At 31.9% G+C, this 15256-nt stretch overlaps 1 protein-coding gene across 1 annotated transcript in view; it reads right to left on the reverse strand.

Annotated features, from left to right (window-relative positions):
* LOC143044340 (protein qui-1-like) overlaps positions 1 to 15256 on the reverse strand; it is a 43268-nt gene that overhangs the window by 23285 nt on the left and 4727 nt on the right. The window contains exons 3-10 of the mRNA XM_076216290.1: positions 12858 to 12957; positions 9888 to 9990; positions 8143 to 8291; positions 7365 to 7439; positions 4897 to 6246; positions 3539 to 3841; positions 1582 to 1815; positions 460 to 717 (exon numbers count right to left, since the gene is read on the reverse strand). Of these exons, the coding sequence (XP_076072405.1) occupies positions 460 to 717; positions 1582 to 1815; positions 3539 to 3841; positions 4897 to 6246; positions 7365 to 7439; positions 8143 to 8291; positions 9888 to 9990; positions 12858 to 12957 (2572 nt within the window). The remainder of the gene's footprint in view (positions 1 to 459; positions 718 to 1581; positions 1816 to 3538; positions 3842 to 4896; positions 6247 to 7364; positions 7440 to 8142; positions 8292 to 9887; positions 9991 to 12857; positions 12958 to 15256) is intronic.

Here is a 15256-nt window from a genome sequence, read left to right on the forward strand (position 1 = left end):
TATTGATGTTAATAGTTGAAAGAAAAATGAAATCGTTGTAATGCTACTGTTTCAATAAAAATAACATCTCTTTTAAATCAACATACGGTCAAAATATATTCAAGGTGTTCAAACATATTAATATGACACAGAACAGAGACTCTTGTACTAATACAGAAACATATTTCAGAACAATTAATACAACAACAAGTACTGCTTTCGTTGGTTTAGCAGTGGACAACGCATCTATATGTAAATGGCAAGAGAAAGATTTTATTTGTCAATAATAATGTTCTTATGAATTTTTAATTTCAAAACTCATTTTTATCAGCCTTTTTTTTCGCCATGGCATAAAAGAAGTAACCTTTAACTCCTGTATAAAGATGATTGTTAAATGATTTCATATAGGCCATAGTTGTTTAACTAATACTACAGAAACTAAAAATAAAGCTGTATACGAATGCACGCTAGTATGCTTACCTGAAAATGTTCTTAAGATTCTCTTAGTTGGAATGTGGTATAGAACTATGTTTACCAACCCTAACGAGCACAATATACTTTGATTGTTTGGTAAGACAGTAAAATTTTTGATTCCATCTAACCCATCCACAGAGGCAGCTAATTGTATCCTTTGTAAGTGTAACCAGGAGGTCAGTGGAACCATGAGTGGTACCGTGTTACTATCACACCACCTCATACATTGAGTAACGAGAGAATCTAAATGGTGCGTATATAAATCTACAATTAAAGATAAGAATGGTATGAATAAGTTGATACAGAAATGTGCCATAAGGCTCGTGAGATGTGAGCTTCAAACAAATAGAGAAAACACCACGGCGAACATCAAATGTTAAATAAACAGACAAAACATGACCAAATGAATAAAATGCCCCTCAGGCACATCTTGTTACAACCATAGAAATCGAACCATTAATATTTGGTGAAAATATAGACACAGCATTAAAGCTCCATGCAGGTCTGAATGTGGCATCTGATTATATATTCGACACAGCATAGTTTCTTATATTACACAGCATGAACGTGATCAAAGAACTTCATACATTGAAAATGGATATTTTCCTAATATGATTTATTATCAAAATCCAAATACATGGTTAGAATTTGGAAGAATCAGATATTCGAATAACAATACAATGAAGACTACAGAATGACGCATAATCATGGTCAGTTAAACTAAACATGCCCTGCAGCATACCTGTTATAATTGTCCGGCATATTTCGTAGATCAATAATAAAGACAGCTTCAAGCTATTGGTTTGCAAAATATGTTTGCTTCCACGATTTCTTGTATCTGGTATTCGAAACTTCTTAAAAACGTGTTTGATCATGTAGTTCCACTAATAGATTTTTTTTTCATTGATTTGTAGCTTTTTGATGGATTTCTATAAAATTTGATCATCTGTTAGTGTTGATTCCTCAAAACTAACTGATACTTGGATAAATGTATGTACTGCAATGTATATTGTTTTTAAAAAAATTGTTGGTGTCAATATTGTCGTTCTATTAATACTCCATAATAACATGCTTTAAAAGTAATGTAAAATAGATAAACAGTTTTTACCATGCAAATAAGTCATTTACCTTTCAATTTTCTCAATCGACTTATCAGTTCATTGGCTAACTGATTTGGATATTTCAGCAATATTTTTCTAGACGTAGAAACGGCTTGGTGAACTATGGAAATTTCTGCATCGAGCACTTGCTTCATTGTAATTTGTAGTATCTCAAGAAGAAAATCCACTGAAGATGAATGCGTCAGTGCTAACAAATACTCAAAATTGCAAAACACATATTCTTTCAACAATGAGATGTCTCCTGTAGGTATGAAAACAATAATTGAAAATGATGGCAAATAACATCTACATAACCCTTCTGGAGCACCTTATATCACCCCCCGTTTTTGGTTGGGTTCGTTTTGTTTAGTTTTTAGTTTTCTATTTTGTGTCTTGAGTACTATTATTTGTCTGTTGTTTTTTCTTTTTTAGCCATGGCTTTGTCAGTTTATTTTCGCCCTCTTTTATAGAGATTACCACATGGATGTGCATGATTAGTTTTCTATTCAATTGTTCAAACCTAGGTCGATATCTGCTCTATGGTCGGGTTGTTGTCTCTTTGACACATTCCCCATTTCCATTCTCAATTTTATTAAACAAATAAAATAAAAAAACTAGGAAAAAATGATGTTTCATTACTCTTGTCAGTTAAAATTGATAATATTTTGCATATGTCTACTTTAATGTGTGTAGAGTTATTAATTCACCGTTAATACATCGAATAGAAGGAAAAATTGTTACCAACGCCCAAATAACACTTTAGACTGACTGAATAGCGTTAATCTCAAATCAATCAAACTATACATGCGCTTACGTCATTATGTGCATTTTAACTACGTGCATGCTTCAGTATGCATGAATTTTCACGCATTTCAAAATTATGTTATAAATTGATCTGTTTATTATAACTTGTATATTGTATATTCTTTAACATGGTTTATTACCACAAATTACTTTTTGGGTTAAACTTTATATATTGTTTGGTTGCAGTCTAGTTGATGAATTTCAGATTTTTCTTCTTGTCGATATATATGTTAGACTTATATCGCCGTCCGGATTCTAATTGACGTCCGTTTCTCAAACTGACGTCCAAATCTGACGTCACATTCTCAATTTTATGATACTCTAATTGACGTCCAATGTGACGGGATGTATTAACAAAACTACGTCCGATTGGTTGTAGTCGTCTTTAATCAATGTTCAATATATATCATTAATTAATATAAAGTACTGGACATAATTGCTTACACTTATACATGTACATGTTTGTATGGTTTAAACATTATACATAATTTCCATATACTGGTAGATTTTTTTTCAACCCGAAATAGGTCATTGTAGGTATCATGCATATTTCTAAAAGTTTATCTTGACAAAAAGTTAATCGAATCTGAGTATTGTGTTATTCCTATTCATGTCAATATATGACATCCATGGAAATGTATTTCAAGGAGAAAACAACCTAACGACAAAGATAACCACATTTATCTTAATAGATCATATTTGTCACACATAATATGTTCAAAGGTCTAAAGATTTCAGCTACTATCAATTCTGGTCAATTGTGTATTCTGTGTCCAAAACGGACGTTGATTAAAGAATCTAATAATTGGACGTCGATTAGAGAAGCCAAAACATGGACGTCGATGAGATAAGCATAAAATTGACCGTCGATTTGGAATGTTATTTTATTGTGACGTCAGATTTGGACGATTGAGGAATGGACGTCGATTAGAGACCAGACGTCGATCTGAGTTTTACATATGTAACGGCAATAGTGAATATTGCCACTTGTAGAATATGAATTTCATTTTGGACTTCCTAATTTTCAGAAGCTTTAAGTATTATAGTAATAACCTTAACGAATTACGTTTTTTCCATACTCTTCAACTACGTACTGTTTTTTTCTTCATGTTTTGAATGCAAAAACGAAACGCTTTTCAGAAGTAACATTTTAGCTTGATATCTTTGATGAGTTTATTTACCTGAATTTAAAAGCTGCATCCATACTTCGTTGATACTTCTCATGTTATATCTGACATTACTGTACAATAGTGGTTGAGGACAGGTTACTATTCGACAGGGATCAACTAGACAAAGTTCACTACCAAATAAATCTTTTTCTGGGTCTTGAGACATTTCCAAAAATAGATAAGCCAAATCTAAATGATATTTGGCTCTATCAGAGGACAGAAGAAGGTAACGTCTGTTTAAAATATCTTTTATTGCTTTGTTTTTCCAAACAAACAGTTGTTTCCGATGTATAAGTATTTTAGTCAGCAGTATTTCTGTAAAAATGATATAATATATAGTATCCATTAATTAAAAAAGTTTTGAAAAATTTCATTAGATATATTCCTTTCTTATAAAAATTAAAAAAACATCCATACATCATGTACATATTGAATACTAAAGAAATTGCAGAATTTTACAAAGTTACATATATTGGACTTTAAAACCTAACACCTAATGAATTAATTCCATCTCAGAATTCATTCAGCATTTATCAATGTAATGTGAGCTATTGTTCACTAATCATATTCCCTCTATAATTATTCTGTAAAAATTAAGGGACAATGCATTACTGAAGCCTTCTTTGTTCCTGAGACAAATGCGGCTGAATATGTATATATACTAACTGTGAGGAAGAATTCATAAGAATTCGTGAAAAAGGAAATTGACTTTGATTGATGTAAAAACGCATGACTCAATGTAACATGCTCACATACAGCTTGATATTAAGCATCAATGAATCTTTATTTGACGTTCACTAGCAATATGTGACATTTCAACTTATTGTTGTGTGTCTTTTTGAGCGCAACTGATGAATGTGGTTTAGACAAAAGGCAAATTTTGGGTTTCTTGTAATACGCCTGGTATCTGAGGTAATTCTTTTCACCAATTTTAATTGCCACCATTTTTTGGAATTTTGGATCCTCAATGCTCTTCAACTTTGTACTAGTTTGGCTTTATAAATATTTTGATATGAGGGTCACTGATGAGTGTTATGTAGACGAAACGTACGTCGGGCGTACTTGTTTTTTATAATCCTGGTACCTTTGATAACTATTAGTTCTTCGTTTTCGACAGCTGATAAAATTTAATATCCGTTTGATATCCCCACCTATCTTTGTCAACGATCTATGTAAAACATTTAAGATATTGATCATGTTTATATAGACCATTTTACATTAACCAACTGTTATTTCTATTATTGATAATTACTTAAAAAATTGGATGGATATAAAAACGGAATATAAACAGCCATCAAAGGATTGCTATCAAAATTATCCAAAAAAGGTTTTTCTTCAAAATCATAAACAGATATTCATGATATTCTTACCCATCTGGTTCCTGATAGATATCCAAAGAGATATAGGAATTCTACAAATCAGTTGACTGGCTAGATCTAGTGTTTGTATAATTTCCATATTCGATGACAAACAGTCCATGATTTCCATTTCACTTATACCAAAGTCTGATATCAAAAAGTAACAAACAATCTGTTGAATTACCTTCAAACCAAACATCATTTCTAAATTGTCCATTTTGTGATGCAAAGCCTCAGTAATTGTTGATGGTAAATGCAAATTAGGTTGTGTATCATCCTTCCAATTTGCAGCGATCTCAACTATCGTGTTTATGAGAACAGGACAGGTAGAAGCATTTGAAAACATTTGAAGAAGAATTGCTTCCTGTTCTTCGGTAACAGTACGATGAATATCATTAAGTTTCTTGTTCAAAACAAGTGAGTATTGCTGTAATGTCCATTGAGGAAACATTACACAAGAGCCGGTGGTAGCACATTTACTTGCAAGCCTTTTGAGGACACCATTTTCATTTTCAATTTTTTGACTAGACATTATCAAATGTACTTTCGCTGGAAGTTTCGTTGACAACCAATCAAATTCGCCGGACTCTTCAAGTGGTTTTATTCCATTGATACCTTCCAGATGATCGACGTCATCAATTACAATAACAAAGTTATTTGACGAGTTAGCTATTCTATTTTTCAAACCATTAAAGTAACTGTTTAAATGTTTCAAGTCATAAGATTTCAGGTCAATGTTCTGGTGTAAAACGTGATTTATTTGCATACAGATTCCTTGTAGTAATTGTTTCCCATCAACTGACTGAGGACTCAATCCAAGACATCTCACTATTAATATTATATCTTCCCCCAGTAAATTCCTGATCTGGTGACAAATCGTTGAAATAAGTGTTGACTTTCCACAACCTGATGATCCTGTTATTAAGATTGGATTGTGTTCTACCTTTCTCCCAGTAAGAATCAAATTGTGAACAATTGACAATAGCTTTTCAAAGCCAGACAAAGACAAGTCAGTCATCATATTCTTACAGTGATGTAAATGAACAAGAATATCCGAGGATACTGGTTGAATCTCGTCTTCGATATCATTTTGCTTGTTGACACATTTCTTTACAATACTGATCAACCTAGTTGTAACCCCTGCAATAATATTCTCCATATATTCGCCATGTTGTTCAATAGCTTTGTGAACATTTTCACATTCTAACCAAGCAATGTCAAATTTAAATATATTTTCTGTAATGACATTTTTTCTTATTCTATCTTTTAATCTATCAAGCAGTTTTTGTTTATTAGAATCTATTGCAATGTCAGCAGCAAGGTCAACGAACGAGGTAGCACCGACAACTCCAGTATTTATACCTAAAATATAATATCAGCATCAGTAACAAGTTTATCAATTTTCTTCGTTTATTTTTTTCATAAACTAAAGAGAAAGTTACACCATTGTTATAGTCACATAGGTTGTACAAAATAGTAAAAAAAGCTAAGAGTTTGATAAAAGTTAAGATCCTTACATATGTAACGGATACACTTATTTTTGTAGTTTTTTTTTGTTCATACATATTTCTAGTTGTGAACTTTCCGTCTTTTTGTAGCAACATCAAATTAGCACCTAAGTATGGATTTAACATCTTTAACAGTTAATACAAACTTCTTGAGCTATTTTCTACAATTATTGTCTTGATAAAGGGTTGATGCTAACAAGAAAGTTATTGATCCAATGGTTCTACTATCCCATTTTCTATTCTTCGACATGTCACCGATTTAGACGTATTACAATACATCTACTTACGATAAGCAACATCGCGGGAGTCACTATTTGAAATTGATTTGCTCACCCTTTCGGGCAACCTATAATATCTCTTAGTTTTCTTGGAGTTTGTGTAAGTAAGTCTATCTTTTGTTTTCTATTTAATAAAACAAATGGTCAGTTAATCAATAACAACATTACATTCCCTCAAAAGAAAAACATATGGTTCAGAAAAAAGTAAAAATACTAAAAAATACAGAACTCCAAGGAAAATTAAAAACGGAGATAACGTTTCAAAATTTGCCATCGTCAAACCATAAACTTACGTTGTGGATATTTCAAAATTAGTACTGTGTATCATAATGCAGTACTAGTAACATATCGCATTAAATTATTACTGCAACGACGACTACGATTGTACAACATAGTTGGCAATACCTTTGATTTGACAACCGTGGAATTGACGATAATTATTATCTAATTTCGAATGGTAAATTATCGGTATAAGTATCTTGATAAACCGTCATTAAAACGGCGTTAAAGAAAGAAATAAGTAAAACATTTGCAATACATTTTCATTTATGTTTCTTGAAACAAAATTAGAAAAAAATATTTGATTTTGTTTCGTCAACTTCCCAATTAATGAAATAAATTCCTGTATTTAAATTGATATACTGTTCTTTGTATACATATCACATTGAAATCTACAAACATATTATTGACCTACATTCAATATTTCTCTCTAAAAATACACAGTCCTTTGGTGATAAACTAAGTGCTTCTGTTATTTCTGTCTCTAAACCTATTTGGGAAAAAAGATATATCAAGGTTTTTTTTCAAAAGTAAGCAGTTTTTAATTCATTATTTTGAATATAAGTTATGCGTTTGATTTGTTTTACATTGTCTTTTTGGAACCTTTTATAGTTGACTATGCAGTATTTGTTTGGCTCAATGTAGAAGACCGTATGGTGATCTAAAGTTAGTTTCTGTGTCATTTGGTCTCTTGTAGGGAGTTGTGTTTCATTGGCAATCATACCACATCTTCTTATACCTATATTTACAAAACAATATTTGTGGTATGTGATGAAAAAGGTACATTTTATGAGGTCATGCCATTTTCAGATAATCTCACTGGCATGTTTACCAGTTCTTCTAAATGTTTTTATAAAATAAATGTTTTATTCAGCTTCAATAAGACAACAAACACTAGAGACTACATAAAAGTTGACAAACAGAAAAAAACCATAATGAAGCCTTTATAGCTTTCTATTTGGTGTGAGCTACGAGTTCGTGTTGAAGACTGTACTTTGACCTATACTTGTGTTTTATACAGTGTGACTTGGTTACGTCAGAATACTGAAAATAGAATGCGATATAAGGAACAATGAATTATTGTTAAATAGTTATTTTATGAAAAATTGTCAGGATATGGTTGATAGAGCTCTGGACTGGACATTGATGTTAAAAGAGTTTGGAAATAGTTCATTCCTTATTTTGAATCATACCTGAATTATCAAACTTTTCCTTTTTGTCGAGGTTAACAACTTTGTTGAAGGTTTGTTTGGCTCCTTGTTGAATCAGGTTCAGAAGATCTTTGTACGTGGTCGTCCAATTTTCTACAGCTGTCTGATGGTCTTTCAAGTTCATTTTAGGTCTTGAAATTAAAAGGCAAAGTAGTTATATCAGGAAATGAAGTTATTAATGTTACAATGAGTGCTACACAATGTTGAAAGAGTCGTAAAGGTAGTGTTAACTAGGTTGGTTTGATAGAGTATAGGCAAGTAACAGAGACGACCACGAAGTTTGGGCAATTCGATGTCACGCGGCAATTTCCGAAAATACACCGTAATTGTACGTCTTCAATAGAACAATAAAACAACAGAAGGTTAGAAAAATACAATTTTTAGAAAACGGGAAATACATTTTAAATCATTCAAAACAAATAATATATTATAACGTATTTCTTAAAAGTTTAAAAATAGTTTTGTATAGGTATGCTTCCTGCCGAACAATATGATAAGATATTTAGACTTTTACTTAAGAACAAATTAAAATCATCAATATAATAAATTCTAATCTAATTTTATTACTACCACTGGGTCGATGCCTCTGCTGGTGGGCTATTAGTCCCCGAGGGTATCACCAGCCCAGTAGCCAGTACTTAGGTACTGGCATGAAAATACGGATTTTTTATTATTAAAATTCACTCTTACAAAATGATAGAAATTATTATAAATTAAGGAATGTATCTCCCTCATGCAAAGCTCTGATTCCTTTCACGGATTTGGCTATACTTTTTGGACCTTTTGGATTATAGCTTATCATCTTTTATATAAGTTTGGATTACAACTATTTTGGCCACGAGCATCACTGAAGAGACATGTATTGTCGAAATGCGCATCTGGTGCAAGAAAATAGGTACCGTTAATTTTATTACTACCACTGGATCGATGCCTCTGCTGGTGGACTATTAGTCCCCGAGGGTATCACCAGCCCAGTAGCCAGTACTTCGGTACTGGCATGAAAATACGGATTTTTTGTTATTAAAATTTACTCTTACAAAATGATAGAAATTATTATAAATTAAGGAATGTATCTCCCTCATGCAAAGCTCTGATTCCTTTCACGGATTTGGCTATATTTTTTGGACCTTTTGGATTATAGCTCTTCATCTTTTATATAAGTTTGGATTACAAATATTTTGGCCACGAGCATCACTGAAGAGACATGTATTGTCGAAATGTGCATCTGGTGCAAGAAAATTGGTACCGTTAATTTTATTATCTTTCTCTTATGTTAAAGCATATCATATGTATTACCAGTCCTTTGTCATTATCAGCCTCAAGGTTATCCTTATGTAATAAATGACCAGAAATCCTAGTTTTTGCAATTAGTCGAATTTCGTACTCGATATTTATTGTTACAGCTTAAATGTGGTACTGAAGTTATCAATTCGTTTGATGTGTATGAGCTTTTGATTTTGCCATTTGATTACAGACTTTCCGTTTTGAATTTTCCTCGGTGTTCAGCATTTTTGTTATTTTTCATTACTTTTTACATGAAATCGTTGTTGGCATATGGTTTCTAATTGGTCGAAGATGATACACCCTAGTTTTACTTGCAGCTCTACTGGTTATTGGACTTAAGTAATAACCTGACCTCGTAGTTTGCATATGTTTTCAAATTTGTCGAAGCTTACACACCCTATTTCTATTTACAGATGTAGGGTTAATTAGACGTAACTCGTTACCTGAATTCGTAGTTTTGATATTTTTCTCTAATTGGTCGAAGTGTATACACGGAAGGAACAGAATTACCATCTTTGCTGTACCATTCATCTAATAATGTCGTATCTGGAGTAAAACAGTTTCTCTTTAAAATTTAAAATATTCATAAAACATTCTCTCTACAAGAATGACGCCCATTTCATTGCACAAGCAAGGTGTTCCAAGATGCTCAAAATTGAAGATCTAGTAAACCAAATGTAAATATATCTCTCTTAGAAAATTGATTTTTTATTTAGTTGTTATTGGCTTTGAAATCCCTGTCAGTAACTTCAATTTATCTTAGATCTGTACGTTTGTCTTTTTCGTTGTTAGTGATTTAGATACCCTGCCACATCCAGTCTTTTTTTTTTAGGTTAGATGTTTTTTTCTGTTTAGAATTTGATGAGCGAAATATTTTTTAATGCGGTATGGTTCTTTTCTTGTTGAAGGCCGCACGGCTGCTTATAATCGGTGACACCACTTCATTTGAAGCGGATAGTTGTCTCATTAGCAATCATATCTCATATCCTTATTTTTATAAAGATAAGTTGCAAAACCAAGGAGGATTTTAAAACTTAATTAGTATTTATAAATATCACATGGTTGTCATATATAAAAGACATATCATGTCATGTGTATATGTCAAACTCTCAAACACTCTCTTTTTACTACCCACAAAAACTATTACCTCACAAAGAATTCCGCAGTTTATAAGTTAACATATTACAGAATTGAAACATGACAGTAATTCATTCATGTACTGTAGTGAGTTATATATGTTACATTTTTATCTAATATGATGTTCCTTATAGAAAAACATGTTCATTTAAAGAGTGACACAAAGGCTTCCAGTTAACATTAAAATAATTGTAGGACGGTCCTTGCAATAACATGATGATAATCAACTTTTTTAAATGGTTTGTGTTGTTTTTCTCTACTTTATTGTTATTATCCAAAAGGAAATCAAATGCTTTGACATTTCTAAAAAATAAACAACAGATTACACAACGCTGTAACAAAAATGTCTTTACAAACATATTCACACAGGTTGTTGACCTTACACAGACGTTTTCCCACAGTGTACATGGTGTATTGGCACTTAGGTGAAGTTCACACATACTGTTTAAGATATTTGATATTGATAGAATCAAATTTAAATTACAAAACATGCAATTCGATATTTTACATATTGGATTTATGCAGCAGCTTGCGATGGGATGAGAATATTAATATTGACAGTAGCGTCATTAAGTAAAAACTAAATTATATTAGTGTTCTAAATTTTCTGGTTCTCAAATACCTTTTTACTTTTATTAAATGAATAAATTAGTCTCTTGTCCAATAAAAAAAAACATAAAAAAAACAAAAAACAAACAAATGGAGTCAAAATTGTCAGAACTATTTTTCACTTCATATTCACATAACTTCCTTGAAAATATCCAATTCGCCATTGACTTTGCAATAGGGTTAATTCCATAGAAAAAACCCGGTCAATGACATTTGTTCAAAGTAGTAGTATACTAGGTGTTAATATTATTAAGGATGCAAATGAAAAAAGATAAAATATCAATAAGTCTATTACAAATGTTAGAGATAGCAAATAGAATTGTTCTGAAAAGAACCTTGTGAAATTAATAAACTATAAATCTTTTTTACGACCATTAACATGATATTATAAATGATGTAATATATTAAGACTTCTGTCGCGTTTATGAAGCTAATAAATTTAAAGGAGAGATGCGAATCTTTGTTGATACAGATACTACAGAAGCGTATTAGCGCCACACATTTTTTTTTATTTTTCTTCCTATGTTTGCGTTATAACGCAAACATTTTTTTTTCTTATTTCTTATTTAAGATTCAAAGGAAACAGTAGTTATTAATGGAGGAGGCTGTATATATTAAAATTTATCACCTTTGTAGTCATAGCAAAGTAAAATGCTTGAATAATTAGATCATATCAATGACTAATAATGAGCAGAATAATATAAGAAGTTGTGGTATGAGTGCCAATAAGAAAACTCTCCATCTAAGTCACTATTCGTAAAAGTAAACCATCATAGGCCGAAGGACGGTCTTCAACACGGAGCATTGGCTCACACTGAACAACAAACTATAAAGGTCCCCAAAAACGATATCCATGTTACTACTAGTATATATATTACAAAGAAAATTGAGTAAATTGAGGTTAATTATACCTAAGAAAAAAATCAACCCTGCTAATATAGGTATAACCGAATATAAATATACTTCCAAAGTAAGCTCTGGTTTGAGAAATGTGTAAAGTAGGTTAGATTCCAACAAGCTACCCTTTGGCAATAAATGTATAGAATGAAGATGTTTTATTAATAAAATCATGTTCTCTCTATTCAAATTGCTACCCAAGCATCTTAAAAATACTTCATTATATTGAAATGAAAATTCAATGACTTTCTATCAAAGAATCTTGATCATATTCTGAGATTTAAAAAAAATGTTTCCTTATTAAAAATTCATTTTAAAGCATAAAGATCATTTTGTCTATTTGACTTGGAGGTTTCACAATTGTATGACATTATTTTTGATCTTTCAATTTAAATATGACTATATACTAAACTATATCTATTTTCTTGTTAAATTCTATACTTTTCTGATGCACAAATCAGTCTTAATTTATGTATAATTGCACTTCAAGTATTCCATTATTCCTATGCATATTTATTATAATGATTTGGCCTTGTATGTATGTTTCTTTTTTTATCTACTAGTAAATCACATCCGAAATGATTGACAGACGGACATATATACAAAACTTAATGAATAATTGAAATCAAGATATTTGCGATATAAACATAGGAAGAAAAATAAAAAAAAAAAATGTGTGGCGCTAATACGCTTCCGTAAGATACAGCGTTTTCAACTTATTACTCATAATCATACAATGTATTTGTCCATTTCATAATGTTTATTTTTACCTTTTCCGCATGATAATATCCCTTTTCTGATATCCTGGAATTCTTGCTCATCTAAATGAATTGGCAATGGACAGTCTCCATATTTATTTCCTATCAAGCACTAAAACGACAAAATTAAATGATTTATTTCTGTATTCGTAAATTTTTAATAATTTTCTAAATCTTTTTCACATTTTTCTCATTCTAATTTATCTGCACAATATTTTCTATCTTGTGAATCCCATGCAGACTGATAGTTTGGTTCTATCTATCTTGTGAATCCCACCCAGAATGTTAGTTTGGTTCTGTCTATCTTGTGAATCCCACCCAGACTGATAGTTTGGTTCTATCTATCTTGTGAATCCCACCCAGACTGATAGTTTGGTTCTATATTGTGAATCCCACCCAGACTGATAGTTTGGTTCTATCTATCTTGTGAATCCCACCCAGACTGATAGTTTGGTTCTATCTATCTTATGAATCCCACCCAGACTGATAGTTTGGTTCTATATTGTGAATCCCACCCAGACTGATAGTTTGGTTTTATCTTGTGAATCCCATCCAGACTGATAGTTTGGTTCTATATTGTGAATCCCACCCAGACTGATAGTTTGGTTCTATCTATCTTGTGAATCCCATCCAGACTGATAGTTTGGTTCTATATTGTGAATCCCACCCAGACTGATAGTTTGGTTTTATCTTGTGAATCCCATTAAGACTGATAGTTTGGTTCTATGTTTTTGTTTTCATTAATCAAAATGGTTGAGAATAGGAAGTCCATAATTAAGAACGTTTGAACCCGCTGAATTTGTATACATTTTTCCTATATCAGAAGCATGTTCAGTGGTTGTCGTTTGTTGGTGTGGTGTGGTTAATTAGTGTTTCTCGTTTTTCTTTTTTTAATAGATTAGAATGTTGGTGTTTCTCTTTTCATTGTTTTACATTAGTCATTCGGGGGCTTTTTATAGCTTGCTAATCGGTGTGAGCCAAGGCTCCGTGGTGAAAGCCGTACTGTGACCAATATTTGTTAACTTTTATTAGATTGTGACTTGGATGAAAAGTTTTCTCATTGGCACTTATACCACATCTTCTTATTTATATCATGTCTAATCACATCTGAGGTAAAACCAAGAGCCTTCCCCCGGTAACAATTCCCAACATTAATGATTTCTTAATATCAAAAGGTTAGTTGTATTCACGTGTGTACAATTAGTAGCCATTGAAATCAAATAACGCTTATGAATAACAAAGTATTGAAACTCAAATAACATGTTTTTGAAAAACATCTCCCTATTTGATGTATAACTGTGGTGTATTTGTTATTCAATGTGATCCACCCTTTAAGTACAAAAGTACGCAGTACCATATCATATTTCAAAGATTCTTTCTCTTTTATTTGAATTATAGACGAAACACGACTTAGTTCTTTGATTTTGGTTCATTTGTTCATGAGAATGTTTGTGATTAAAACATAAAAAAGATAGAGTCAATATCCAATTAACACCACTCATAGGATATTCCTCTTCGCAAGATACAGTTTAACTGTACTGTGAATAATTGTTAATGGAACAAAGAGAGAGTTCGAGAATCAAATTGATGTATATCGCATTTAGCAAAACGTGAATTCGATGTACGCATATGGATAATTGGTTGTCAGTACGGCAGTCAACACACAGACTGTTAGTTAATTATGGGATGATTTGTAATAATTATAATCTGAAGTTCAATATTAATATGTGGTTTATCCTATGACACAATACTACATTGTATGAGCGTCACTGATGAGTCTTATGTAGACGAAACGCGCGTCTGGCGTATAAAATTATAATCCTGGTACTTTTGATAACTATTTACACCACAGGGTCGATGCCACTGCTGGTGGACGTTTCGTCCCCGAGGGTATCACCAGCCCAGTAGTCAGCACTTCGGTGTTGACATGAATATCAATTATATGGTCATTTTTATAAATTTTCTGTTTACAAAACTTTGAATTTTTCGAAAAACTAAGGATGTTCTTACCCCAGGAGTAGATTACCTTAGCCGTATTTGGCACAACTTTTTGGAATTTTGGGTTCTCAATGCTCTTCAACTTTGTATTTGTTTGGCTTTTTAACTATTTGGATCTGAGCGTCACTGATGAGTCTTATGTAGACGAAACGCGCGTTTGGCGTATAAAATTATAATCCTGGTACTTTTGATAGCTATTTACACCACTGGGTCGATGCCACTGCTGATGGACGTTTCGTCCCCGAGGGTATCACCAGCCCAGTAGTCAGCACTTCGGTGTTGACATGAATATCAATTATATGGTCATTTTTATAAATTTTCCGTTTACAAAACTTTGAATTTTTCGAAAAACTAAGGATTTTCTTACCCCAGGAGTAGATTACCTTAGCCGTATTTAGCACAACTTTTTGGAA

The sequence above is a fragment of the Mytilus galloprovincialis genome, chromosome 9 (genome assembly GCF_965363235.1).
Source record: "Mytilus galloprovincialis chromosome 9, xbMytGall1.hap1.1, whole genome shotgun sequence".
NCBI classification, from domain to species: domain Eukaryota; kingdom Metazoa; phylum Mollusca; class Bivalvia; order Mytilida; family Mytilidae; genus Mytilus; species Mytilus galloprovincialis.